The sequence below is a fragment of the Orbicella faveolata genome, unplaced genomic scaffold, assembly GCF_042242905.1.
Source record: "Orbicella faveolata isolate gen_17 unplaced genomic scaffold, um_ofav_v1 contig_12, whole genome shotgun sequence".
NCBI classification, from domain to species: Eukaryota; Metazoa; Cnidaria; class Anthozoa; order Scleractinia; family Merulinidae; genus Orbicella; species Orbicella faveolata.
In genome coordinates this window covers 31,481,158-31,509,028 of record NW_028301539.1, presented here as the reverse complement: position 1 = coordinate 31,509,028, position 27,871 = coordinate 31,481,158, and the positions used below count along the sequence as shown (strand labels likewise).

General features: G+C 38.6%; 1 protein-coding gene and 1 pseudogene across 3 annotated transcripts; both read left to right on the top strand.

The window, feature by feature from the left end:
- The first annotated feature begins 7,611 nt into the window (after positions 1–7,611).
- LOC149117558 (cytosolic Fe-S cluster assembly factor NUBP2 homolog) lies at positions 7,612–15,219 on the top strand (annotated as a pseudogene). The gene is made up of 9 exons (XR_016203822.1): positions 7,612–7,925; positions 8,195–8,332; positions 10,069–10,157; positions 10,660–10,770; positions 11,556–11,627; positions 12,074–12,164; positions 12,650–12,766; positions 13,396–13,464; positions 13,818–15,219. The product of XR_016203822.1 is annotated as a cytosolic Fe-S cluster assembly factor NUBP2 homolog (transcript).
- Positions 15,220–19,652: 4,433 nt separating this feature from the next.
- Positions 19,653–27,804, top strand: LOC110040351 (dimethyladenosine transferase 1, mitochondrial-like). 2 transcript variants are annotated; one of them, XM_020745571.2, is made up of 7 exons: positions 19,653–20,439; positions 20,961–21,109; positions 22,313–22,424; positions 22,884–23,035; positions 23,649–23,717; positions 25,579–25,706; positions 26,613–27,804. In XM_020745571.2, exons 1-7 carry the CDS (start codon positions 20,313–20,315, stop codon positions 27,001–27,003), a joined length of 1,128 nt encoding a protein of 375 aa, XP_020601230.1. In that variant the 5' UTR covers positions 19,653–20,312; the 3' UTR covers positions 27,004–27,804. The 2 variants fall into 2 exon arrangements, with proteins under 2 accessions (XP_020601230.1, XP_020601229.1); XM_020745570.2 differs by having other exon boundaries at positions 19,654–20,439; positions 23,649–23,768.
- Positions 27,805–27,871: the final 67 nt, after the last annotated feature.

The window sequence follows — 27,871 nt, the reverse complement described above, 5'->3', positions numbered from 1 at the left end:
TTTATTTCTTCACGAAAGCCCAAAGGTAAATAAGTGGCTATGTGGGCACGGATGTGACGGAAATATCAGCGTTGATACGAAGGCTTAAACTTCAAGTAAGTACAAAAGTCGGCATGCTGAAGACATTTTTGGTAGCTAATATCACGCGTTATAACTGCTTCAAAGCAGTAAAGATGCACTTTCATTGCGTTATTCCAGGCGACAAGAATTGATTGTTAAAAGTGCCGAAGTTATTTCATTGAAGAATGAACACAAAATAACAAGGCGAAGACAAGGCGTCTCGCCGGTGCAAATGATATGTCAACAAAAGCGGTTTGAGGCCGACAAATTAATAGACGACAACGTCGTTAGCGGTGGAATAGCGTACAGGCAGAGGTAATTCAGAGGGCTTTCATTGGCTGAGAAAGGGGTTTGGAGATTATTAAAGGAATTTTCAATGAAGGTATGAAATGGGAGGTTGCATTTTACGGCGATCGAGGCTTATTCGCCGATTCTGTATTTCCAAGGTGTGTAAACATCGTATGGCATACAGCTGCCCATAAAGTAAATACAATATTCTCAATGACCTATAACTGAAGTTTCACGCAATTAAAAAGATTAGCGAATAGAATATCACCAGTACCCATGATGGGCATAAGGCGATAATTAAGCCATTGAAATGCCTTCCCGTGGGATTGGATCTTCAAACGGGTTTCCACACAATGAGGCCGGAAATTAAAATCTCCCGCGAGTAAACGAACCCTGATTCACATGTCAAAACACACTTGGTTCTTCTGTGATGTGCCTCCCTGTTAGACTATGGGAAATACAGTTGACGAACGTAAGTATTGATGCTTGGCAGCTAACGAGAAGAGCCGTTTTATTAACGGGAACAATAGACGGGACCATGACACCTGACCACCGATCCCTCACAAGAACATTGTTCCATTTGATTGACATCCCAGGTTCATATAGTAAAAGAGTTCTATACACTGAAATAAATCACCGTTACTGTTTTTTTGTTCCGAAGCTAGGATGATCTATATCAGTACACGATTCAAAAGCTTTTGCCTAGAACTTGTCTCGAACTCGATTTGCGGTAAGCTTCCTCTAAGCTGCAAATAAAGACACAAACCTCTTCAAGTTGGATTTATTGAAAGTTTTTTTCAGACATGTGCGACATCTTAAAAGAAACGAGGCCTTTTATACCCGTGACATTTAAACCATTGTTATTTGAAACTTTTGCATGTGCCGACCTCTTATTTAGTGCTGCCTTGAACAGTACATGAAACAGCAAGTCCATGAAATTCGACTGCCTTTAATTTCAAACTGAAGCAAAACATATCCACCCGACATTCTTTACTCAAATCTTTAGAAAAAGAGCTCGGGCTTTTACAGCTTAATGACATTACCATGAGTAGATTATGTTAAATTAAATCCTGTCTCTGTGAAAGCTCGACTTCATAACGAGCCTAGAGGACAATGTGAGATCAAACTGGGTTTCAGGGTAGCTTGTTTTAAAATCCTCCCTTGGCCGATTTTTCAGTAGTTAAGGTTTCCTTTCAACTATAGGTCCTATAGTGATCAGCCACAGTTATTGCATACTTCTTCTTAGCTGGATTCTTTTACCAGCTAACATCCTTTTATACTTTTCTAAAGGTTTTTAGACCGATTGTTTCATTTATTTCATACGGTGAATAAGAGAAATTGTAAGATCGAGCTGGACTAAGTTAAAGCGGGCAAACAAGGAAAATAGAAAGTTTCTTTCTGTAAAGCACCTCGTGTCTTCAGTCATGACGAGCACTGTACGAAGATGACATCGTAGTTGTTCCGAACAAATACGACTGTAGCACGAACACTAGATAATTGCGCAAGAAACTGCCCGGTCGCAGAAAGGCTTCTTCTTTCCAACTGCTTAAATTGGAAAATTTACTGCGATGATCATTCTTCACTTTCATCTACAACCGCAGTTCAAATATGAATTATTTCATATATACTCCACATGATTTAAACATAGGCACGCGAGGCGTGCAAGAGTTATTTTTTGGGAATTAGAAGCCCCTGGAGGTAGCAACACTCAGTGGACTCTTAACAGTTATGAGAAGGTTAATCCAACAAGTTTGTTTGGTTACGATGTTCTCGTTGACGTCGTCGCCGTGGTTTGCCTAAGCTCCCTATTATATTATCTCCAGTTAGTTAAGTTTCAATTTTTCTCAATCTAAGAAGGATATTCTGCCAATTTTAGCGTTAATGAGTTCACATTGACTTTGTGACCTTGATACTATGACATGGGTTCTTGTCTCGACCGCTGGGTTAAGGGAGCGAAGGCTCAGGTACTAGCTTTAAGTTTGTCCTACGCGGGCAAATTATCTCGAACAATAAATAAATATGGAGTTAGTTTAAATTACAAGGAAACAAAAATAATCAAACGTGCGCACCCTCTGAACGCAACTCGTGTATTCATATGCAAGATTTACAGTAATTTAACTATAAAACATTGCGATAAGACAAAAGTTAAAACCATCACGGTTAAGAACTCTAAAAACTGTAAAAAACTCTGAAAAGCGACATCGACGTTTCGACGTTTACTCAACGCCATTTTCAAGTTTAATAGTGTTTTATTGAAGTCTCTAAGGATTTGTTTTGTACATTTATATTCAAATAACGTTTTCTTATTCATTTTGACTTGAAAATGACGTTGAGTAAACGTCGAAACGTCGTCGCTTTTTAGAGTTTTTTACAGTTTTTAGAGTTTCTAACCGTGATGGTGTTAACTTCTGTCTTATCGCAATGTTTTATAGTTAAATTATTGACAAAGCCTATTCTTTTAAGATTTACAGTATTGTTGATATTTCTGAAATGTTATAGAGTATCGTATTCTAAGTAAAAAAATAGTTTTTGGGGGTTTGACAATTATGCATTGAGAGGTTTTCGGCCCTCTTAGTACTCTCCGAAACCGAAGGATAACGACTCTTGAATGACAGAATAATCAACAAAGGACCATGAACTTCGGTGTTATGACATCCGAACGGATGGTCAAGTCGGAAACGTCCGTCGATTTCTGCGGATAGGAGGAAAGCGTTAAGGGAGTGTTTGATCACCCATTGATTATGATTGATCGTATTTTGCTTGGATCATGGCATTAAAAATTATATTTATGTACCTCGTGTCTTAAAATAGTCTTTTGGAAAACCCGTTGGAAGGCAGGGTTCTCAAATTGTTAATGGTTTCAATATTCAAATCAGATTTAACCGCTTAATCGTAGTTAAGAAAGTGTCTGTCTCCTTGTTTCGTGATCCATCAAATCCCTTTGGCCGAATGTAGAGCGATTTGATTTCGTGGCTTCGCGGTATCTTCCTACGCGACCACGTGAGTCTAACACTTGTGGCAACGCCACGGATCCAAAGCCCCGTTTTCCCGCGCTTTTAAAGTCAACATAACGTAATGCGGTCAAAAGCGAGATGAAAAATGTACCAGTATGGTTAGAAACTAACGCCAAGGGAATTAAGAGGCAATCAGTGGTCTCTGAAGTAATACTTTGCCTGTTATGTAAATGATGCAATGAAAACTTAAACGCACTGATTTGATACGTTACAAAACTTATTATTAATTCCTTGCTATGCGCGAGAAATTCACACATTTAATAATGAACTTCAAACTTAACGACGCAGTTTCCTTTGTCCATGCGCACCTTAGCCAAATTTCATTTTAAATTTCTCAACCGATGTTTAGTTCAGTTTGAGCTGTATCCACTTCGCGTCAGGTTTGCTGACTTTTAGCAATGCGAGCGTAGCTTTAAAAGGATACAGCGAGTTTTATTTAAACATTGAGCATTTCATTTCACGTGAACCTGAGTTTCTTGAAGCTTTGAGACGGAAAGTTCGCTTCACAAGGTGGCAACATTCCTTCTAACGGTTTGATTCAAGCAACGCTGGGCTCTGTGGTGCTCACCACTTGGGACATTTCAGAACTGTACTGTAGTAATCTTTAGTAGCAACCGACAAACAGAATAATCGATGCTGAACGATGCAATCAGCGTTAATTCCTTCTTCACCGGTGAGACATTTAGATACAGTCACTATGTTGAAGTATGCGGAGACAGATAAGAGAGGCAGGGCAGTGGAAAAAGCCTTCTTAATGGTAAGTAAGAATTTCTCATTCTATATAATCAGCAAATAGATTGAACTTTATTCTAATGGCATTTCTGAAGATTTTTTGGTCATATGATATTTCAAAGACTAAGCAGTCTCTTAGTTAAGAAAGTAACTCTCAGTGACTTTCGGGCTCCACAACAATTCAGAATACCAGCAAAAACTCGTTGTTTAATTTTCCTAGAAAAGCTTCAACACCAGTACCGTGGAACAATGATCTGAAAATTATATTAAAATGCTTGAGTTAGAAACCGAGTGTATGGAAAGCAGTTACTTTATCCAAGAAGGCGACTCTCGCACATATACACATATATTTACCCTTACACTCTTCGTAAATAAGCTTCAATTTTCATAAAAAACTCTTTGTGATAAGACACGAAGAGACCGAAGACAGCATGTAATTATAAAACGTTTAAACGTAGTTTTCCTTTGTGAATTACTAATCTAAATACCTACTTTTCTCTAGATTAGTCCTTGAAGCGCTGATTACTGTGCAGTACGTACATGACATGCATATCGGTGTCGCAACCGCGGCAGTCTACTGATCATCAGCCTGGTTCAGTTGTGGCTTATAAGGATCCATACTGTGGAAAAACTCAAGTGATTTCTGGCCGGAGAAATGGCTCGGACTGTGGGATGGAAAGCGGCAAAGTCTTTCATGAGAGCAACCCGACTATGGAAAATTTTGGTAACGATAGGATAAGTTATTAAGGATAGAGGTAACGACTTGTTTCTTAGAAAAATCCAGTAAGATGGAATGCGGAAAATTATTTCAGTCCTGAGAGCAACCCGGCTGAGGACAATTCTGGTAATGATAGGATAAGTAAATAAGGACACAGGTAACGACTCCGGTTTCTTAGAAAAATCCGAGATCAGTGCTAGAACAAGCTAATAAAACGTCCATTTTGAAATCGGAATGATCGCAGAAGGCAATCACGCATTCCTAAGCTGGGTGGAGAGTTTCGTGCGCTCCTCTTAGTGCTTGTTTTACTTTCACGTCCAGAGGGGTGGTAGCAGTCGAGAGGTCGACTAGTCATTCCGTGCTCGCAAGTTGGAAACCTATCCTGTTGGACACAGCACGCAGGTATCATGAGTACCATGCGACAATCCACCGGAAGCATGAGTCTGGATGGAGTGTCGGAATAGGGTGGTTGATTTCTGACCGGGCCTGTACTGCCTCAGCGCTTCTGACTTCATATGTCCTCATATGGACCCCCCGAGGTCTGTGTCTGTATTTCAAGCTGGGTTTGCAGGCTGTCGTTTCTGTTTTTTGTTTTTTGTTTTTTTGTTTTCTGCAGTCAAAAGTCTAAAAGAATTAATAAACACTTGATCCGGGTTTTTCGAGGGCTAGTCGGTTGTTATCAGTAACTTGGAGGAAGGAAGAAATGTGGACACTATATGCGATTGTATGATCACCCTCGAATGGAGCAGATGAACATCTATTTCCTGTTTAACTTTTTGAGCTTTAAGCAATTAATGTTCCTATACAACAACAATGCCATTGGCTATTGAACTGATATTACATTTTTTACCTCTAGAAGCACTGATAAGGTCAGGAGTAGTTTGTATGTTGAATTATTAATGCTTCACCCAATGCATGCCATGGATAAAGACTGGTTTGGAGTCTTTTTTACATCAAAGTGGACAAGTGTACTTAGGCAGCGTTTGCACGTTGTCTTTCTATTTTCTGCATGAAGAAGAAATATTCAGTTATTGGGTTAATCGAGAATGAGAAGAACTTCTTCATGAAAAGAAAATTTATGGATAGTGCTGAAGTTACGCTAAAATTTGTGGGGTTGTAGTTAAGTTACTAATTATTTTCTTTTGTTGTTTCTAAACAGTTTATCGACTTGTTGTAAATTACATAAGGCAGAAAAAAGTTGCTTGCTGCGTCCTTGCGATGTTCTCTACGACGAAGCTTGTGCGATTTCCTAGCCTCAACGAACAAAGAACTTGGCTAATATCCAGCCCTCTTGACCTTACGCTTAGTCAATAACCTATATGTAATTCTAGGTTGGACTATGTAAAACAATGGGGAATATCTAATTATGTATGGTTCTGTAGGACTTTGTAAGCAGGTTTGAATGATATTGTACTTTAAAGTTTTATCTGGAATGTTAATCAAGCTTAAAGTTTGGTTATATATGGTTATATGAGTTTACTAAGGATTTTGTGTTACTATCAGGAAGATGTAGGGCTCTCCGTAGGGCTATATCAGCTCAATTGTATGAAAATGTATTGTTATGTAGAGCTATATAGGCCTGTGTGTGGCTATGTCAAGCAATTTAGGGCTGTAGAGTCTTGGCATGCGTGAAAAAAGCTCTCTATGACTATTTCTAACTTTTGGTTGGGCTTAGGCCACGTTTATTCCAGACTCAATCGAAGCCTTGTCATGGGTGTTTGCATCTTTCGAAGTGTGCCTAAACGCATTGCAGAACTGGAAATGAAGACAGGAACTCACTCACGGTATCATTCATTATTTACTCGTTCGATCTTTTGTGACCTTCGGAAAACTTCGGACATCTTGGGTAACCTTCGGTAAATCGAGCACTGTCGAAGAAGTTAACCTTTGGAAATCCGCCTACTGGTTAGGCGTAAACTGAAGAGCATCATCTTCAGTAATCTTTGATAACCTCCGGGAAAATCGAACACTGTTGAACATCTTCGGAAATTCGACTAATTCGACAAATCGAGCACTGTCAAAGCATGTGCAGAATATCTTCGGAAATACGACATATATGGAATATCGAACATTGTCGAAGAAGGCAATCTTTGGAAATCCGACTAATTCGGCAAAGAGAACATCTTCGGTAACCTATGCGAAAATCCGAGTAATTCGGAAAAATCGAGTACTCCCAAAGAAGACAATCTTCGGAGATTCGACTAATTCGGCAAATAAAACGAACAGTGTCGAAAATCTTCGGAAATCCAATATTCCGCAAGTCGAGCTCTGGAAGTATGTGCGGACGAATAGCTTCGGAAATCCGACTGGTTCGGAAAATCGATTTACTGCCAAAGAAGAGCATCTTCGGAAATCCGACTAATTCGGCAAATACAGCATCTTCGGTGGCCTTCGGTAACCTCTAGAAAATTCGTACTTTTTCGAACTTCTTCGGTAATCCGACTATTTCGGCAAGTCGAGCACTGTCTGTCGCTTTCGAGTGGTATACCACGGAATATCCCACGAGACACTTGTATTCTCTCGATATACACACGCCCCTAAGGCTTGTGTTTATACCGAAAAAATTTAAATGACCCGTGGGATATAGTTATTCCAGAAGGGGTCACCGTTCCGCCGTTTTGTTACTTTCCAGTAGCAAAATTCGTACATTATCCATGTCATATGGACTGGAGCCCAAAAAACTCAACACAAGCAAGCAAGTGGTAGGGCTAAAGCCCTTCCTCCTCCCTCGCGGTCCCTGATTTCATTTGGGGTTTTGAACATATCTTTCAGTAGCCTGAAATGTCAGTCATCTCCCACCCTCAGCTTAATCCACGGGCGATTAGGCTGGATGGTGGAAGATGACTGACATTTCAGGCCACCTCGGAAACCCAGGGGCAGTTAGTCGGGACGACGCGATGTTTTCGGGCGAAATTTTACGTCTTGATGTAAACTCTCGCCCGAAAATATCGCGTCGTCCGAAAATGTCGCGTCGACTAACTGCCCCTTGGTGTCCCAGGATGACCTTTTTTTTCAGCTACAGAGCGGGCCTACAGAGCAGCGGGAAAGCTTCTTGAGCCGACTGTACGCGAGGATGACCAGCAGTTTCCATCTCAAATTCAAGATGGCGGACGGTCAGTACTGTCGTGCAACGAATGTGTTACTTAAAAAAATGCTGTTTGCATTAAGGGTGTATACATTATTTTTTCTTTAAAGTAAGACTACATGTAAGCAGAAGTATAAGTCCTTTTTTGTTATTTTTTTCGAATGAAACTCCAGCCTCCTACACGGAAAGGCTTAATATATTATTTGCATGCTTAGCGACGTTGTTAGAATTGTCTTCTCTCTCCAGAGTCCGAGTAATTCTCACTTATACAATGTGCTTTTTGTTCGTAAATTTCAGGTCAGTCGGAGCAAACTCTTGAAGAAGTGTTAAAATCTATCAAGCACGTGATTCTTGTTTTGTCTGGTAAAGGAGGAGTTGGTAAAAGTACTGTTTACGACACAGATAGCATGGAACCTCTACGACAAAGGAAAGAAGGTAAGCTGAAATCTTTGCGTTCTGTCGACTTATGGTTTACATTTCTACATTTACCCGTATTAAGGACGGTCGCGCGAAATGTAAAAAAATGGGGCGTCACCGACTTCGTTTTGGAGAGAACATCCCCAGAAGAACACCCGAAATCTGAAATAATCGGGCTTCGTTAGCGAATAACGCCACAATGTCTGTAAGCCCAAAATATTGCAATTAGATCTTTGAAGTGAAATGTTCTCTGCCAAATGTTGTTTAAGGTAATTCCTCTGAAATAAAAGTGACAATAGAATTTTTTTCAAACTTTGTCTACTGAATATTTATCATATGAGAACTTTAATTTTGAAATAAAAATGGGGGGGTGCCCATGCTCATTAAGGAGCAGCGAAGCATTGAAAATGCCCCATTTTGGCATTATTCAATGCTTGTTATAAGAACACATTCCCAGTAATAGTAAAATCTTTGTGAGTCCAGACTCACGAGAACACGCATTAAACTACAGTCAATACATTGCGTCAGACACAAATAATCATTTTAAGTTCGATTCAGACAGAAAGCTAAATCCTAGATTTAAAAAAATAAACCAAATTTCTTGATATGGTTACCAAACTGCAAAATAGAAAAGACCACAGTGTATCTGCTATTTTCTTTATTTATTCAATTTTCAGTGATAGAAATTAGTTCAGTCTTTTCTCATGCAAAGCTTATGATTAGTTGATTACAATGACTGGAAAAAAAGGTGGGGTTCCCGTGCTCGTTAGTGAGCTATAGCCATTTTTCAACTGAGGGAACTCAGTATCAAGGCAAATCCATCATGTTTTCAAGATGCGTGTGCACGAGCATGCGCTAACTGACGCCATAAATTATGCGCAGTAAGGATGCATGATGCAAATGCGAGGAATCACCTTTAGGGGACCTATTAAGTGAATTTACTCAACTGGCGAGGTTCCTTAATGAACAAGTTCGCATTTAGCGACCATAGTTTCATGGACCTGGCAGCCACAAGATGGCAGGATTCGATATCCCGTGGACAGAAATCTTAAATTTTTTTTAACTTCCCACATTCATTTTTTGTTCATTTTTGGACAATGTGGAGATATTTGTTAATAAAGTCTGTTTCTGGAAAGAAAAGTAGGGGTCGCCAAACATCCAAGATCATTAAACCCAGCCAAAGCTATGGCAATAGCCTTCTGCCCTATCATTGTTCATTTTATAGCCTGCATGACAGGCCGTAGAAGGGGAGGGAAAGGGTCCACGCAGGCTATTCATTTTATTACTTAGTGTGTGCTCTCATGCATAACATGATGTGTGAATTTGCGCACACAGTAAGGACGTGCAGAAACAATTAGGGCGAATGTCCTTAAGTCATTGATTCATATGCAGTGGGAGGGGTTGCAAGGGGGGAAGCTTTATTGGATGATTTTCTACGTTTGGGACAGGTCTTGTTTTCGTGTTTTACGTTTGGGAGCGAGATTTGTTATCAGAAGATTTATAGTATTGGCCACATGATGTGTGAACTGGTGACACTTAGGGAAAAATCCTGTCTTGGATTAAAAAATGTTCACTTTGCCTTCCCCCCAGCACCTTCTGTCTTTCTCCCCCTTACCCCAGAGTCACCACAGTGAAAATCTGTGGATCTGCCTCTGGTAGCAAAGAAGTGTCTTCAAGAATGTATTGTTACAGGCTGCCATACTACCTTGATCACAATAAATGGCTAATCTTTGTGTTATCTCTTTATCTTCCAGCTTGGCATACTGGATGTTGACATATGTGGACCAAGTATTCCAAGGATGATGAATGTAGAGGGAAAAGATATACAGCAGTGTTCTGCTGGGTAAGTCATAATATAAAGGATCATCTTCTGAAGCCATTCCGTGGGAGCCAATATTAACTAAATCATGCATATATACTGTATCAACTCTCACACTTGTGTTTGATGTGTAACAGTGAAAGAGTGTCTATGACCTTTAGTGGCTCATTACAGGAGAATTCCTTATATCCAGTTTGATGGCAAGAAACTGATTTGAAGTGTTGCGGCTTCTCCTGCATGGAATGCTGGTCTGTCAGGGACCAGTACCCCACTTCTTTGGAACTTTTGTGGGTGAACTTGCTTGATCTTGGGAAGTTTTTTATTTCGTAGAATTTAGATTACCTGCAGTATAAATGTATCAGACGTGTGTTTTAATTATCATACTTTTCATGTACATACTTCACTTTCTAATTTTTTTTTTATAAGATCAGCTGATATGTTATTGACATCATAACTTGCCTATGTTTTTTGCCAAGGGTGTTTACTGTAAGTATTTTCTAAAGATCACCTGAACCTTTCTTTTTAGTTTGGTTCCAGTTTACACAGACAAGGACCAACGACTGGCTGTTATGTCAATTGGTTTCTTGTTATTAAATAAGAGATGATGCCGTTGTGTGGAGAGGACCTAAGAAAAATGGTATTTATTCATTTATACTCTTCACTTACATATTTTTTGACTTACCTTGACCTGTTCAAGCTTGTTAATCAAAGCTAGATCTGAGTGTCTCATCATCAATGAAACTGACTACTGAAATCACTTCAAGGAGCTATGCCACCACATATTGAGTAATTTTTTGTGAAATGCACAATTTAATTACCTTAGTTTAAAATGTAGGAAACTTCAGGTAGCTATTATTAGGCTTTGTTGATATTGAGCAAACAATACTTAATTTTCTTTTTTGGCGGCAGTATTATGTCTAGTTGATATATATTACAAAATTTCTCAAAATACAATTAAATAGCTCAGTTGGTAGAGCACTGCACTGGTATTGCAGACATCATGGGTTCAAATCCCATTCAGGCCTGATTTTTTTTTTCAGGCTTTAATTTCACAACTGCTTAAGTTGTGTGCATAACTGCGATGATCAATCATGTCTTCAAAAAAAATTTTATGTGACACCCCCAGCTGGTCACCACTGGATCCACAGTGTAACTATTTGTACAAAGTTATGCAAATTCTTTCGAAAATACTGTGGCTTTTCTGGGCTTTTGAATGAAAGGAAAATGTTTGAAATCAGCAAAATGTTTTACTACTATTTTAAAACAACTTTGTTCCAGGCCAGAGCACCACTGTCTGCAATGCACTTTTATTAATGATTTCTAAAATGGAGCAAATTCTGTAAAGTGTTACAAACATTTTGATGTTCCCATAGACTTTCTTGAGTTCTCAAGTGACAGTTACCGGTTTGTTTGTTTTTTTAGCAATGATCAAGCAGTTTCTATCAGATGTATGTTGGGGTGACCTGGATTACCAGCTTATTGATACATCTCCAGGTATGACGACTGTGTGAAATGTTATTTTCAGAGGCTTGTGATGTACTGTTGTGTTAGGTACAGTGGCCCAGTGGTTAATGTCGTACACTGTAGATCAATAGATCTGGATTCAAAGCCCGTTCATGGGTCTTTGTACTGCATTTTTAGGTGAGAGACTTGACTGGCAATGCCTTCCATCACATAGGAGGAGAAATGAGTACTAACAAGTTGCTGGCCAACCTGAACTGCAAAAATACAGGGATATGAGGGGATATCCACCAGTAGGCCAGCTCCCCATTAAGGACATTTAAGGGAATACAATACTCCATACTGCGAGACTGGAGTTGGAGTCAGAGCAGATATACTCTTAACTTTGTTGATAGTAAAATCATGCACATTCATTTTACAGTATGCAGTGTAATCCTATCATTATTGCTCTGTTCTAAGATTGGTTTTGTTCAATCCAGGAACATCTGATGAGTACATAAATGATTACAGTTAGTAGAAAATCTGCGACATTACAATCCAGATGGAGCAATTTTGGTCACTACTCCTCAGGTATGCATATTAAAGTATATTATTTTATAATAACCATTCTATAATTAAATGCTGTCAATTATTAGGAAGGCTTATTTTGATTTCAGAAAGTTTACACTCGCTTAATATGTGTCTGTTGTGACTAATACATTGTTAATTTAGCCGTAAGAGCATTGAGGAAAGGCCAGCTTTTCACTTCTAAGACATTTACTAGCCTTTTAATAGTCAATCAATTCAGGTGAAATCGAGCCTAATGATTGTTTGGCCGAAACCTAAGATTAGTTTAGTATCAGTTGATTGGCAAAATTGGTCTCCAGTTCTGAACTTTTAACCCTCATTTTTTCCCTTTTGTTCTCAATGAAAGAAAAATATCAGCAGTTGTTCCTGGGCATGGGATAACTGTCCATCTTCAATTGCTTAATAAAAGATTTGCAAGAAATTTACCAGAATGAACTAGTATGTAATATATTGATGGATTTTTCAATGACATTCCTGTTGTTTCTCAGGGTGTGGCAGTGTCTGACGTCAGGAGAGAACTAACATTCTGCAAGAAAACTAAAATCCCAATCCTAGAGTGGTGGAGAACATGAGTGAATTTGTCTGTCCTCATTTGTAATGTAAGTGTTAGCCTCCTAATACAGATGCTCTTTGCAGGAAACACTGAAAGTGGTACTCCCATATATGGGCTATATAGGTTTGTGTCATGGGATAGGATATAGCTTTTGAGGTTCTCAATCCTTAAAATAGGGTATCATTTTTGCCCCTGTTGACATTAATTGCGCTCACGGTGTGATCCTTAGACAGGTTACCTACCTAAATTGTGTCCGCTAATATTGCAATGCGTAAATGCCCGGCTAAACAGAAAATAAGTTCTACACTTGATGCTTTTAAACTTCCAGTGTCACAGAAGTGAAATACAGTTGACCTGTTGGTGCCATTCATAGTTTTTGTTTTTTCCTTGAATTGGATGTCATTTTTCTTGGATTGGGCCTTAAACAGGGTATCAGTTTCTTTTGCTTCATCCCTAAATAGGGTCAGGGTTTTAAGTCTTTTCACTGCACACCTACAGTATCTGGGATAGAGGAAACATTGCCAGACAAGTCCATGCAAAATGCATGTGTGGAGGAGGCTTTTCCTTTTTATGATTTAAAAAGAATATTTAATACACTATGACTTGTTGTATTTTTGACTGTTATAGTGTACCTTCATCTAGTTCATAGTATGAAATAATATTTCACTTTCTTTCCTTTAGAAATGTACAAATTTGTTTCAAAAGGAGGAGGTGAAGCTTTGGCAAAGAGCTGCAATGCTCCATTATTAGGTAAAAGTACTTACTAACATCAGTGACTACACAGGAAGGGGGATAGAGGGGTAAAGGGCAATCAAGATCATGTTTCATGGAAAATGGTCTTTTCACCATTTATTACACTTGTCTATATTAGTGTTAAAAAAAAACAAGCAGGGAAGTATATTGTTTGGAAATGCAAAGGTCTCATTTGCCGGATTCTTTGTTGTGTCAAGCTTATCACAAGGGGTCATTGCAAATTGCAGACAATTCTCACTGATGTGATGTGTTCAATTTGACATTGAAATCAGTGAGTTTTCGCAGAGGAGAGTCTTCTAGCTATATCTTGCTTTCAGCTCTTGAAAAAATAGTTTTTTCCTTCTTTGTAGGTTCTATTCCACTGGACCCCAGTCTAACGCAATCCTTAGAAGACGCCAAGCTGTTATTGACTTGTTTCCTAACTCACCAACACTAAATGCAGTAGATGTAATCACTTCCAAACTGTTAGAATTGGAAAGCAATGGAGATCAGTGATTGAAGGAACAAGTACATTTTTTCAAAAAATGGTTGTTGAGCATGTGGCATTTATACAGTTGGACAAATGTGACTGAGATGGCCAAGTGTTCAACCACTGGTTTCTCCTTACAGTGCCAGTCCCTTATCAATCAAACCAGTGATGAGAATTACGGCAATCATCAATCAAGCCCTGCTCTAGTCATTAATTAAGGAAGAAAACTAACATAGAAAAATATGGCTTCGCCCCTCTGGACGATTTTGCCACTCACTTAAACCAAGCATTGCCTTGTTGTTGGGGCATATAAACCATGCGTAATAGCCTCCTTCACAAAGTTCTACTTGTAAAGCAAGAAAGTATGATTACTGAACAGCATCTTGAATTGGGAAAAGCTTCATTTGAATTTTCCTTTGATACATAGTTACATAGTATATGCGACTTCAAGACTTGTTTTGTCTGTGACCTCTTCAGGTGGTCACCAGTAAAGATTTGAATTTTGGATGACTTCATGTAACCATGCACGAAAAATATAACTTGATACCAAATAATAACCGACAATAATATAACCAGATAGAAACAATAATAACAAGATAGAAATAAACCAGTAAATAAATAAATAAATAAATAAATAAATAAATAAATAAGTAGACTGAAAAAAAAAAATGCAAATTAGTTATAGTTTAACTTGTGGTATCAAGGTTTATATTTCATGCATGGTTACATGAGGTCACCTTGGATTTAAATCTGTTATGGAGACCAAATTAAGAGGTCATGGACGAAACTAGTTTTGTAGTTGTATATATTACTGTAACTGTGTGTTGAAATAAGATTTGAATGCAGTTTTTCCCTATCAAGGTGACGTTAAATGATTGTACCTGAATTTTGATAAGCAGACTGATGTTGCAGAAGTGATTTATGATCAGAAAAACAATTTGAATGAGGTCTTTCCTAATCCAGATTGTTGCAAATCATAATTTTACACGGCCAATAATATACCTAAGATTCTTTGGTCAGAAACTCATAAAATGTTGCAGCTGAAAGGTCAACAAAAAAAATGGAAATAAATGCAAGTGGTACTGCCTCAGTTATCTGCATGGTATTTTGCGATTGTAAGAATTGCATTAACAATCAACGTTTGAGTTACTTTTACGTGTAAGAGAAATTAACACGGAGACTCCATATTTCCAATTTTGTTTTTAATTTAGTGTGTTAGTGTGCAAGCGTGTCAATACAAGAGTTCTTTTTTTGTGAATAAAAAGCCCCTGGAGGTAGCAGCACTCAGTGGACTCTTGACAATTATGATAAGGTTAATGCAACAAGTTTGTCTGGTTGTGATATACAGCGAAAAAGAAAACATTTTACGAATTTGGTTTACCTTAGGAAATGTGATATTAAGCCTACTTTATGAGATCTGATTTTAACAATCGATCAGTGACTTTGTTTATTAGAACTACATGGAACTGTTCCCAGCCAGACAGCTAAACATCATGCAGTCTGCAAAAACGGCAGATTGGTTTTGATTCTGGATAATTTTTCCAACTCATTTTATAACAACAACCGATTTAAGTAATATATAGAGTTAGCAAAGCCTAAAAGCAGAGCTCCTGATTACAACAATTTAACCTTGCTTGAGCCTGGGATCCAATTGAAAACCTGTACCTGGGCAGTGGTCAACTTAAAAAAACACGTGACCTCAATGAGCTCTAAAAACGAGCCTGCGATATGGTCAAGTGATACTGGTCAGTGCATGCCTTGTTTTGACAGGTATAAATTGAATATAACATAGATACCCAATATCAAAGATGTATGCTCTAACCCTTCCCCTCCTGATCTCTAAAGGAAAAGCCTTGGGAACTAGGTTGTTGTAGAGTGACATTTCACATTGATTTACATGGAGGGTGCGTACGGACGAAGGTACGTCTCTGTCAACCTATTATGTGGAGTATGGCCGCCATGTTGCGCGACTCAGTCGTCGTCGTCGTCGCTGTCGTGCGTACGCGTCCACGAGCAATACCGCTAGCCATGATGAAAATCAACAATATGGCAATACCGGCAATACCGCTAGCCATGAGAAAATCAACTCATGGGTTTCCTTTTCTTTCCTATATGAGTATGGGGCTCCGCTTGGCGGCCCTTCGGGCCGCCGAAACTCCGCTATAACATCGTCATGCAATAACACGGTCTTATTCTGTTTCCAGCAATGATCGTAGTGTTTTTAAGTTTTGATATTCCACAAAACCAGTTCAAATTAGATAATATCAATATCAAAACCCATAACATAGGCACGAGAGGCGTGCAAGAATTATTTTGTTTGTGAACTAAAAGTGTCGGAGATAGGAGCATTCATGAAACTGTTTACAGTAATGATTTGGTTAATTTGACAAGTTTTTTTGGTTGCGATGTACAGCAAGAAAGAAACTGGGAATTTATGATGTACACACGATGTTACATCGGCAATGGTAAGATAACTAAATAGTAAACCATAAAATTTTTGGTTGAACAAACTACAGCAATCTGACACGTCTCCAGATTAATGTAGATACCATCTTATTTTCTAACAGGCTATTATTTGATTCTTTCTTTGATACAACCCACGCTGTGATTGGTGAGACACGTGCACATGCATAACTCCCTCACTTACCGATCACATAGCTCTTCCAACCCCCAAGAGGAATTTTTGGTCAAAAATACTCAAGTTAAGAGAACTTTTCGCATTTTATACAAGTCGTGAGGTTACCCTTTTTACACAACACAACGCAACAACACTACTTCACCGAAAATAGAAAGAAAGAGAAAAAAGCCTCTCTGACACATTGAAAGTCTGATTTAATTAAACTGCACTTTAACTTGGTGCCACGCAGTTTTCAAAGAACATTTGAGAAGTTTTGATACTTTTTACCTCTAAAAATATCGGACTGAAAAGAATGTCATAAAATGCCCATCAGAAAAAAAATAAACTGCTACTGCAGAGACGTAAAAACCGTCCAGAAATGAATTTACTCCAATATAAAAAAACAAAAGTGTTAAGTTACCATTTGTAACTAAAGATACCAATCATCTTGTGGGAAAGAGTGGTGACGATTCGTCAGCTCTAATTGAATTTACTCCCTTGTAAGAAACAAGAGTGTCGAATTACCCTTTGTAACTAAAAAATGAAAACATCTCGTTATATTCGCATGCAACAAGAACAAAACAGTCGTCACCTGCACTTACTGTTGTAAACGTTAGAACTGTTTCAAATCTAAATAGTCTCGTCTCCTCTAACACATGTCCTAAGAACTAGAAGCGACGATTCGTGACCTCTAATTGAATTTACTCCTTGTGAAAAACAAAAGTATCAAGTTACCTTTCTAACTAAAACAAAAATATTTCGTGCCATTTGCATACTACTAACTCAGGAACTGTTTCAAGTATCAAGGCTCATCTCGTTCAGTCCTTGTGTTTAATACAATAAAACGCTCAAGGCTTCATATACCTCACTTAAGTTATCTTGAATAAAAAAAAAATTCCTTTTTCTTCAACTACAATTCGTGTTGGTTATTCATGTGAATAAGCGAAAACCTTGATAACATTCAAGAGAAAAGATTTAGTTTCATTAAAACGTATCTTCTCATTCCAGTAGTAAACAAGAACCATTATAATTGTAAAATCGTCACAGAATTAGATCTTTTAGTTCGGTTGACCAAATTAATCGTAGTCTCTTTGCTTTTCACATTGAAACTTATCAATGGATGCTGAAATTAACGACACGCCCGGAACACTCATTGCGAACTCTGCAGCAATATTTAGGTTTCAATAAAACACGCAAACGATTTGAACCTGGTCACAACCTCTTCACATTCCCAGTAGTGCATTCCGTCCCCCCTAAAATACAATTGATCCTATCATAGAAACCACATCATCTTGTTTTTCATTCACATCTTAAACCTAGTAGTAGACTCAATTCAAAAATTACACTTATCTGATGGGAAAAGCTCACCCTTCATCACATGCTCGTAGTTATATGCAAACACTATGTTTCTTTGACTGATTATTTAGTTGCAGATGATTATCAACCCCGCCCACAAAATCTTTAGCCTAACCCACAAAAAATGTCGAAGTAAGCCCAATATATGAATACTTCCTCCTCTTTTATAGAATAAATATGGCCGCTCTGAACTGCATCGAGATCAAATCTTCTCACATACCATTTACCTTTAAAACAAGAAATTTAATTGGCTGCTTATGGCAGATCCAATCTGATTGGTGTGACATACATACATCTCTCACTCACTCACTCACCCACCCACCCACCCACTCACTCACTCACTCACTCACTCACTCACCCACTCACTCACTCACTCACTCATCCATTGACCCGTCCATCATGACATACCCCGACAGGCCGACTAAGAGGTATTTTTTTTTCCCAAAAAAATAACCCAAAAATGATTTCCACTTAATAGCAATTAGGAATGTGTCATTTTATTATATTGAATGTTTCAGTTGAAAAAGCAATCCGCCGAAACTAATTCGTAAGCGGTTAGCGCTCCGTATTGCGAAATTCAGACTGTTCAGGGAACCAATCACTGTTCCTTCCTTCATCCAAGACCACGTGATGAATAGTTGTCACTGAACTAGCCCGAGCTTCCTATTGAGGAAACACAGTGATGATCTAAGTGGTTCGTATTGCAAAACTAAGAACACTTACGACCAATTCAAAACTTAGGCAAGAGTTATTTTTTTTCTGTGAAGTTTTGGAGATAGAAACATTCATGGTAGAGTAATGATTTGGTTAATTTGACAAGTTTTTTTGGTTGCGATGTTACATCGGTCATGGTAAGATAGCTAAATATATAGTAAGCCATAAAATGTTTGACTGGACAAACTACAGTAATCTGACACGTTTCCAGATTAATGTAGATACCATCTTATTTTCTAACAGGCAATTTGATTCGCTCTTTGATACAACCCGCACCGTGATTGGTGTGACACGCGCACATGCATAACTCCCTCGCTTACCGATCACATAACCCTTCCAGCCCCCAAGAGAAATTTTTGCTCAAAAATACTCAAGTTAATTTAGAGACTTTTTCGCATTTTATACAAGTCGTAAGTTTACCTTTTTACACAGCACAACACAACACTACACAACTTCACCGACACTAGAAAGAAAGAAAAAAAAAACCTCTGACACGTTGAAAGTCTGATTTAATTAAATGCACTTTAACTTGGTGCCACGCAGTCTTCAAAGAACATCTGAACAGTTTTCATACTTTTTACCTTTAAAAATATCGGACTGAAATGAATGTCATCAAATAAAACTATTAAACTGCTACTGCAGAGACGTAAAAACCGTCCAGAAACGAAAGCTTCTTTTTTGTTTAATTTCCTGGAAACAATAGCCGATAACTTGTCAGCTCTAATTGAATTTACTCCAATATAAAAAACAAAAGTGTTAAGTTACCATTTGTTACTAAAGATCGCAAACATCTCGTGGGAAAGAGTGGTGACGATTCGTCAGCTCTAATTGAATTTACTCCCTTGTGAGAAACAAGAGTGTCAAATTACACTTTGTAACTAAAAAACAAAAATGTCTCGTTATATTTGCATGCAACAAGAACAAAGCAATTGTTACCCGCACTTACTATTGTAAACGTTAGAACTGTTTCAAATCTAAAGTCTCGTCCCCTCTAAAACATGTCCCAAGAACTAGACGCGACGATTCGTGACCTCTAATTGAATTTACTCCTTGTGAAAAACAAAAGTATCAAATTACCTTTGTAACTAAAAATAAAAATATCTCGTTGCATTTGCATACTACTAACTCACGAACTGTTTCAAACCTCAAGGCTCATCTCGTTTATTTAACTAAAATCCTCGGCCTAACCAACAGAAAATGTCGAAGTAAACCCAATATATGAATACTTCCTCCTCTTTTATAGAAGAATAAATATGGCCGTTCTGAACTCTGTCGGGATCAAATCTTCTCGCATACCATTTACCTTTACAACAAGAAATTTGATTGGCTGTTTATAGTAGATCCAATCTGATTGGTGTGACATACATACATCTCTCACTCACTCACTCACTCACTCACTCACTCACTCACTCACCCACCCATTGACCCGTCCATAACATACCCGACGCGCCGACTAAGAGGTATTTTTTTTTACAAAAAAATAACTCAAAAATTGTTGACCGAGGAGGCGGAGAAACTCTGGGAACGAATCGCATGTCAGCGGTATTGCCCATGAAGACAAAAAATCAACATGGTGGACGGAGAAGCACGAGTAGTCATTTAATTTTGCAACAACAAGCCTAACGTCCTGTCTCCTTTCTATCCAAGCTTGAGTATTACAGATAAAAAGAAGAAAAACTCTGTTCCGTGATGTCTGCTAATCCAATTCCTCTTCGCCTTCCTCCGATGCCGAAGGTTGCGGACCTGCTTCGCTTGTATGGACTAGCCGCAAAGAAGCAACTTAGTCAGAACTTTATTCTTGATCTGAACGTTACAGGTAAGAACATTTAAAATTTTGATAAGGAAGGCGAGGAAAAATAAAAGAAATTTAGGTTCAGTAGTTATTAAATATTCAAGTGAAAAATCACGGGCCAAGAATCAATACTCAATTTCTTATATAGTTATGTGCTGTAGGTAGGCTTTATGAGCGATTTGCTCATTGCAGTTCTGCAGTCATGAACTTAGATGGGGCACGCACACAAGATTATATATGTTAATGTATTTGAAAGCTGCAAAGGGTTGTCATAATTACTAGATGGTGTCATTCCATTTTGTATCAAGCCTGTTTGCCGTCAGAGAGGCAACTGCTCTCCTCAAAAAGCCCAGATGCGTTTAGGACAAATTAAATAAAGATTGATTGATTGATTCACCGGTGTGAAGTCCACATACACGGGTATATGCAATGACTAATGCGTTCCATTATTTTTATGCTGGTTTTCCTTCATGTAGGTGACAGGGCAGAAATCTCCAAAGGTGACCACGTTTCACTGATGCTCTAACTATCTTTTTGATTGATAGATAAGATTGCAAAAGTTGCTGATGTCTTTGATTGCCATGTGTGTGAGGTGGGAGCTGGCCCAGGCTCTCTCACAAGGTCCCTGTTGCATGCTGGATCCAAGCATGTCGCTGCCATTGAGATTGACCGGAGATTTCTTCCATCGTTAGAGGTACTCAAATGGGTGATTCCAGAAAATATCCATACCCTACCATGGGCGGCATGAACATTTTAACCCCCCCTTACCTTAGGAAATTCCAAAATGCTCTACCCCCCCACCCCATGCCCTCCAAATTCCAAAATCGTTAACCCCTCCTCCCCTCCGGAATTTTCGATTTTTTTTCAGATCCTGTTTGACTGCCTAAAACTTCCACTGAACAGGAAACTTGCACTTTTTTCCCCATCCAAGAAAATTCTGCTCACAATTAATGGTCCAGTAAACAAGCAACTCAAGTTTGTCAACGTTTAATAAAGGTACACTGTAGCTTTCCCATAAGTGTTGTCTTGAAGTTGCTTACCACCAAATAAAACTTTTTGTTTTCATTTCATTAACTTCATATTTTCAGGAGAGTAGATCATATTAATACCTGTGGAAGACAAAAGTGAAGTTCATGATGTGCCTTCACCCGCCATATTGAAAATTGCGTTCATTGAGGGACTGCTGACCACTAGTAATGCTGCCTACAAATCTGTCAGGCGTTCCATTCAGAAACGAGAGACTAGTGTGAGTTTCTCTCATGGATCAACAATTGTAGTTTGGAAAGAAACACAGACTTGAAACACAGACTAATTCAGCAACTTTAATGCCTCTTTGATGTGGAGCTTGCCGCACAATCCATCTGCTCACTTTTCTGTGTGATCGCTAGCACCTGCCTGATCGATCTTTATCCTGCTTCAGTGGTCGGCTCATGCTTGATGACTTACAAACTGGAAAAGTTATCAGATGCCTGTGGAAATTCAGAGCTGAACCCCCCCATGCGTTTGGAATTCCAAACTGCATTACCCCCCCATGCCTTCAGAATTCCAGTCCAAGAAACCCCCTCTCCCTTTTAATTCCAAGATGCCACCCGTGGTATGGTATGTTTATTTTCTGGAATCACCCAATGTAACTATACCTGTCAGGCTGGTGATAATTTCCACACGAATTATGCCACTTGTTATTTTATCATTTTTATCTGCACTACTGTATTTCAACAAGCAGTATTCGATTTTTTTTTGTGCCAGTGCTCCTTAAGTCTCAATTCTAATGCTACCCTTTCCATTATTGAACAAAGCCTAAGAAAATACTGCTCTTAGCAACTGTCAAACTATATTGTCCCATCCCTACAGATGTGATACTTTCTCATGCTATTCTATATGGCTGTCTTATAATTAGATGCTTGAAAGTGCCAGTAGAGGAAGACTGAGCATACATCATGCTGATATCATGAAGTTTTACATCCCTGATGCTTTTCCTAAAGCTGACATGGTGAAGTGGGAGTCTAATGGTACAAAAGTCTTTGGCTTTATGTATAATTCCCAATAGAATATTGCGTAAATTTACTTCAATGTTGTTAGTTCAAAGAATTAGATGTCAGTAACACAAAATCTTTAATTATGTTTATTCTAATTTCCTGTGTGCTTAACAAGCTATTGACAAACTAGGGATAAATTAAATATTGATTATAATTGCATTGCAATGTAAAACGCATGATTATTTCAGATCATAACTTGAAGCTACAATGACTGGACACAAATGTTAGTTTGAAGGCATACAAGGAGTGGGGGAGGTTGCTTGTACCGTGTTTTCACTCCACGCTCCTGCCCCAATCAGTCAGCTCCTCCCAAACAATCAGTCCATGGGTTATTTGTGAGACTATTTTGTGGAGCAGTCTATTAAAGGAACTATTATACCTTAAACTTTTCCACATCTTTATTAATTATAGCTCCTGTGTTTTGATATGCAGATATTCCAGGAGTGCGTATGGTGGGGAATCTCCCATTCAATGTGTCAATCCCCCTTCTCCTGCAATGGCTGGAAGCCATTCCACAGAGAGCAGGGCCATTTACTTTTGGTAGGACACCTATGGCACTTGTGTTCCAGAAAGAAGTAGCTGATGTGAGTGAAAGAATGTACATGGTATTGTTAGAAGCACAAAGTAGCAGTGAACATATATATTAAAAATTTGTGGTCAATTCATATAATCTGGGAGAAATCTTAGATTGGGACCCAAAAATTTCATGGTCACCGCGATAAAATTCAGAGTTTCAGAGTTGGTGATCCATGTGGTACTGTGATTGTTTTTATTTGCACATGGAAGCTTAAAACAGAGTGGAAAATGCTGGTAGTCATGTATACATACTGGTATCTGTATATTAATGCCATTAAGTATGGATTTTTTTAAAATTTAAATCTAAGACATTTCTTTAGTAAGCTTTTAGACGGCTATTTCCACTTGCAGATAGTGGTTGCTGTTTTCATTCCATTTGTCCTTCCCTCATGTTTCATTTGTCTCTGTGGGTATGCACACTTTGTGAACCTGACACCCTCTAACAAATCTACATCCACAAAGGCTAGCTTAACAAATTACACCACACAAGGCCATGGTCATACAGACGTGAACTAACCACAAGCTCAACTTGCCTTTTACTCTATAAGTATTACATACATGTACATTCTCTGGTTCTTATTAAAGTTATCACTAACGAATCACTCTTTTCCCTGGCTTTAGAATATCCAGGCACCCCCTGGAGATAAGGAATGTACACGACTCTCTATCATGACACAGTATTTGTGTGAGGTGAACAAGACTTACTTGATACCAAGAAAAGTGTTTGTGCCAGAACCAAAGGTACAAGAAAATAGAAGGAGGGCATTTACAAATGTGTTTACTCGCTTGCTTTGATGGAAAGTGAAAGATATCTACTGTTAAAATCAGACACTCATAGCACTCTGTGCTCTGTATGCCCATTTATCTCACTGCAGGAACTGCCTGTATTGGCACCGAGCTGGGGAAAGAAGGCACTCGTTATACCTTCTTCCCTAATGCCTTGTCATGTAACTGATGAATTTTGCTCACCTGTAGATTCGAAGAAAAAGGCAGGGACTAAAGAAGTAGTGTCCGTGATTTGACTATTTTTTTTAATATGCAACAAAATCAAGTTACGTATCGAGATGTTTCAATTTATATCAAATAGTTCGTTAGACACCTAGACTTTTAGTCGTGTCTGGTTGTTAAAGAGCATTTAGATGAATATTGGACTGAAACAGACACACCAAACTGCACTAAGTACATGTACATGTAGCTGCTAGAACTTCAGTGCAGTTGAATTTTCACTCTATACATGTGTCTAACCTGAAATATCCAAATCCTACACATATATACATGTATCTACATGTAAGCAAATAGTTACTTCGGAAACATTTTGGACGCATCTAAGTAATATTTTACATCAGCGAGGTTGCTAGGCAACGTGCTCCATCAGCAAACTTTAAGCTGGACTAAAGCTTATCAGAGAACGCTCGTGTTGTTTTGCGTTTGAATGGCACGCAGTTGGGGTAGTCGTTTAAAAAGAAAATCTAAACAAAAGTACACGGCTTTTACATTTATTTTATTGCAATTGGGCAAACAAGAGTAACGAAATGACGAAAAGAATGCTGTTACTGACCAAAACAGGAACTGGGGAAATCATCAGAAAGTTATTCGTCTTCATGCAATGTGTTAAATAGCTGAAGTAGCAAGCACTGCTTTGAATCTGTTCTTGCCAGCGTTCAAAGCAAATGATCAGTAGATCTCAATCAATATTGTAGTTGTTTAGTCTTATGCTTCAAGGCAGTCTTTGTAGCAGCTAAAAAACAGTCTCTCGAGAGTTTCAAGCGCACTATGTAAATAATTTTCCATATCTTCCGCAAATAAACGTAATTAATTTCGCCTTGTTTACACACGCTTGTACAAAAGTTCTTGTCGATCAAAAGTCGGTAGTCATATTTATCATTTTATTGTCATGGCATCATGTGATGACTTCCCCAAACGGCATTGAACTAGAGAACTGATTTACAGAAATATGACAAGCGTTTGCTAAAGAATTTGACTGCAATCGATATCATAGTTTGAATATCGAAGTGCTTTAAATCATGAATACTTTCGAACACTTAGCAATTGGAAACTTCTCCCAGGAATCGTATTGTTTTAATTCGATCATAGCTGTCCAACTCAGCATGTTTTACTAGTTCTGGCCAATTCTTTTGATTTTCGTTTTTTTGCAAGCAGTTTTTAACAACAACTGTTGTACATTGCATCATTTGAAACATTTTTCCGTGCCTGTAAATAGTTAGAGTTGACACACGGGTGGAAGTCTTGGAAGAGAGGTTAAAACTTTAGGAAACAGGGAAATGCTGCAGAAATTCGATTCCACGGCAGGCTCGAGTTCTTCCAAATCTTAACAGGTGTTTTAACAGAAACATTGACATCTTTTTGGTTTGTTTTTGTTTTTGTCTGGTTGTTTGTTGTCTTATTTTACTTTATTTTTTTTTCTCCGTTGGAAAATTAGCAAAATAAATTGTTCAAACTGTATTCAGTTCTACAGAGTATGTATTGTTAGTAATATTTTCTCAAAATAGATTTTATTTGTTTTCTGAGTTATTGCGTTTTTTTCTCGCAGGTTGACGCTATGTTGCTACGCTTTGTGCCGAGAGTAACTCCTCTTATCGACGCTCCGTTCGTTGTTGTGGAGCAAGTAGTGAAAGCAAATTTCTCAGAGAAGCGGAAAACCATTCGAAACTCATTACGGTAAATTAATTCACCCATGGCATTAATCACATTATTAGAATTCTACTAGCATACTTATACAATGCGGACGCGCGGTGGCCTCATGGTTAGTGCGCTCCGGGGACATTGTGTTGTGTTCTTGGGCAAGACATTTTACTCTCATAGTGCCTCTCTCTACCCATGCGTATAAATGGGTACCGGTGAACTTAATGCTGGAGGTAACCCTGTGATGGACTAGCATCCCATCCAGGGGGGAGTAGGAGAAATATTTTAAACGAGTGGGCTTATAGGAAAAAAAAATATGAAAGATTGATTTATCTGAATTATTTAGTGGGTGCTTGCCTGTTTTGTTTTTCAAATTTTCCATTTGGCTTTCACGACTTTCATTTATAAAAGTTGAAAATAATTCAATATGATTTTTGAACTAGCGCGCGGAAGATAATTTAGTGGTGAGCAATAAAGACAATAGAATGTCTCAGTCTGATAGTTGCCCCTTGGAAATTTGATGTTCTTAAAACTAGCATATTTGCCCTCGAAGCCGGCTTCACTTCTCGGGCAAATATATGCGATCACTTAGAGTCTATCCTCGTTTTGTATCTGCGATAGTCAACTGAGTTGCGTCTCATTGATTATTTGCTCGGAGAAAACTCGGATTTGTGGTCTGTTAACGATTGTACAACTTGTGCAGATTGTGCTGAGTACTTGAGGTGCGCAGATGTTAGAGCTGTTTCTCGGGTGAAATTGGTCAACGGACCCGAAAGATTGCTCCGAGCTGGAGCTACTTCTCCGCAGCAAACTTATCCTAGAATAGTTCTCTGTAATCTCTATGGCATGTCCAAACTGAGACCTGCGCTACCGTTTGTTGTGTTGAGATTGAAACAACTACTTACAGCTCATGTCATTTGCTTTATTGTTGGCATTCAACAGAAACCTTTTTCCCGGAAAACCGGAGTTACTTGAGGAACTTCTAGAAAGGACTGGGGTGGACTCTACTGTACGTCCCCAGGAAGTCGGCTTTGAAGATTATGGCAAGATCTGTCAATCATTCATTGAAATGTCACGTGAACATGACTTGTCTATCACGCCTCTCAGAGTGCGCAAGCCTGTTCCCATCGCAACGGAGAAATACAAAGAGACGGATGCTAACGCTAGTATCGCTAGTAACACTAGTGACCCAAGTAACGCTAGTACCACTACTAATGATAGTAGCACTGGTGACGCTTGTAGCACTAGTAACGTTAGCAACACTAGTAACGCTAGTAACACTAATAACGCTGGTAATGTCCCTATATATCCAACTAATGTCACAAATTCATGACGTCAAAGGCTAATCAGGGTCTGATCCGTGCTTCGCTGGCGCCAAACAGAGGATTTCTGCAAAGTAAGCATCTGTTCAATGACAAGCTTTCAGACAACAGACGATTGCTTTATGTCACTCAAGCTGAACAACGCTTGGCTTGTGGTAATAACATTCCTTGTACGTCCCTCATATGATGACGATGCGTTATATTTTACCACGACTTTTACTGACGAAAGAGGAATCATATCATTGGATGTAAACCAAAAGTAATCATTATTCCGATAATGATGTTTAAGAGATTGAATTGTGAATTGAGGTTGTGACTACCGTCCATGTTGGTTTGGAAGACTGCGGATTCCAAATGATGAAATCACAGAGAAATTATCGAAGCATCAGTTTTCAGTAGGAAAAAAAATGGCGGCTGCACATTTTAGCGCGATGCCATGCGAGCCTAACACAGCCTATTAGGCACAAGGAAAGCCGTATTGCAATATTCGCCCCTGTACTAATGACGTAGGGTATGCTAGATTTGAAGATTTTAGAACTTTTCCGTATGTTTTGTACGTGTTGTTAAGGTTTTCGTGCGTTAAGGATTATGGGTAAATGTACTAGTCGCCATCTTTTTTTCCCACGGAGGATTGAAATGTGACGCACTATCACTTTGTTGCTGTATGTAAATTTTTATAAGATGGCTTGTATCAGCTTGTGATTGCTGTGTGCTCACCTTTCTGCTGGGGTAAAAATTGCCAATACTTTTAAGTTTTAAGCAACACTGAAAACATGTTGATGTCAGAAACAAGAAACATGGGAACACTGGTACATACCTTGTGTTATCGTTGGAGTGTACCTGGTGATGCTTTACTTTCAGAATGGATAGAAATCTCGA

What these genes read in the sequence shown, in the direction of transcription:
- LOC110040351 (XM_020745570.2), top strand. Translation starts at nt 20,313, where the DNA reads ATGTCTGCTAATCCAATTCCTCTTCGCCTTCCTCCGATGCCGAAGGTT. An exon ending in GATTTCTTCCATCGTTAGAG is followed by an intron (nt 21,110 to 22,312) that starts GTACTCAAATGG and finishes TCTTATAATTAG; the next exon opens with ATGCTTGAAAGTGCCAGTAG. An exon ending in ACCATTCGAAACTCATTACG is followed by an intron (nt 25,707 to 26,612) that starts GTAAATTAATTC and finishes GGCATTCAACAG; the next exon opens with AAACCTTTTTCCCGGAAAAC.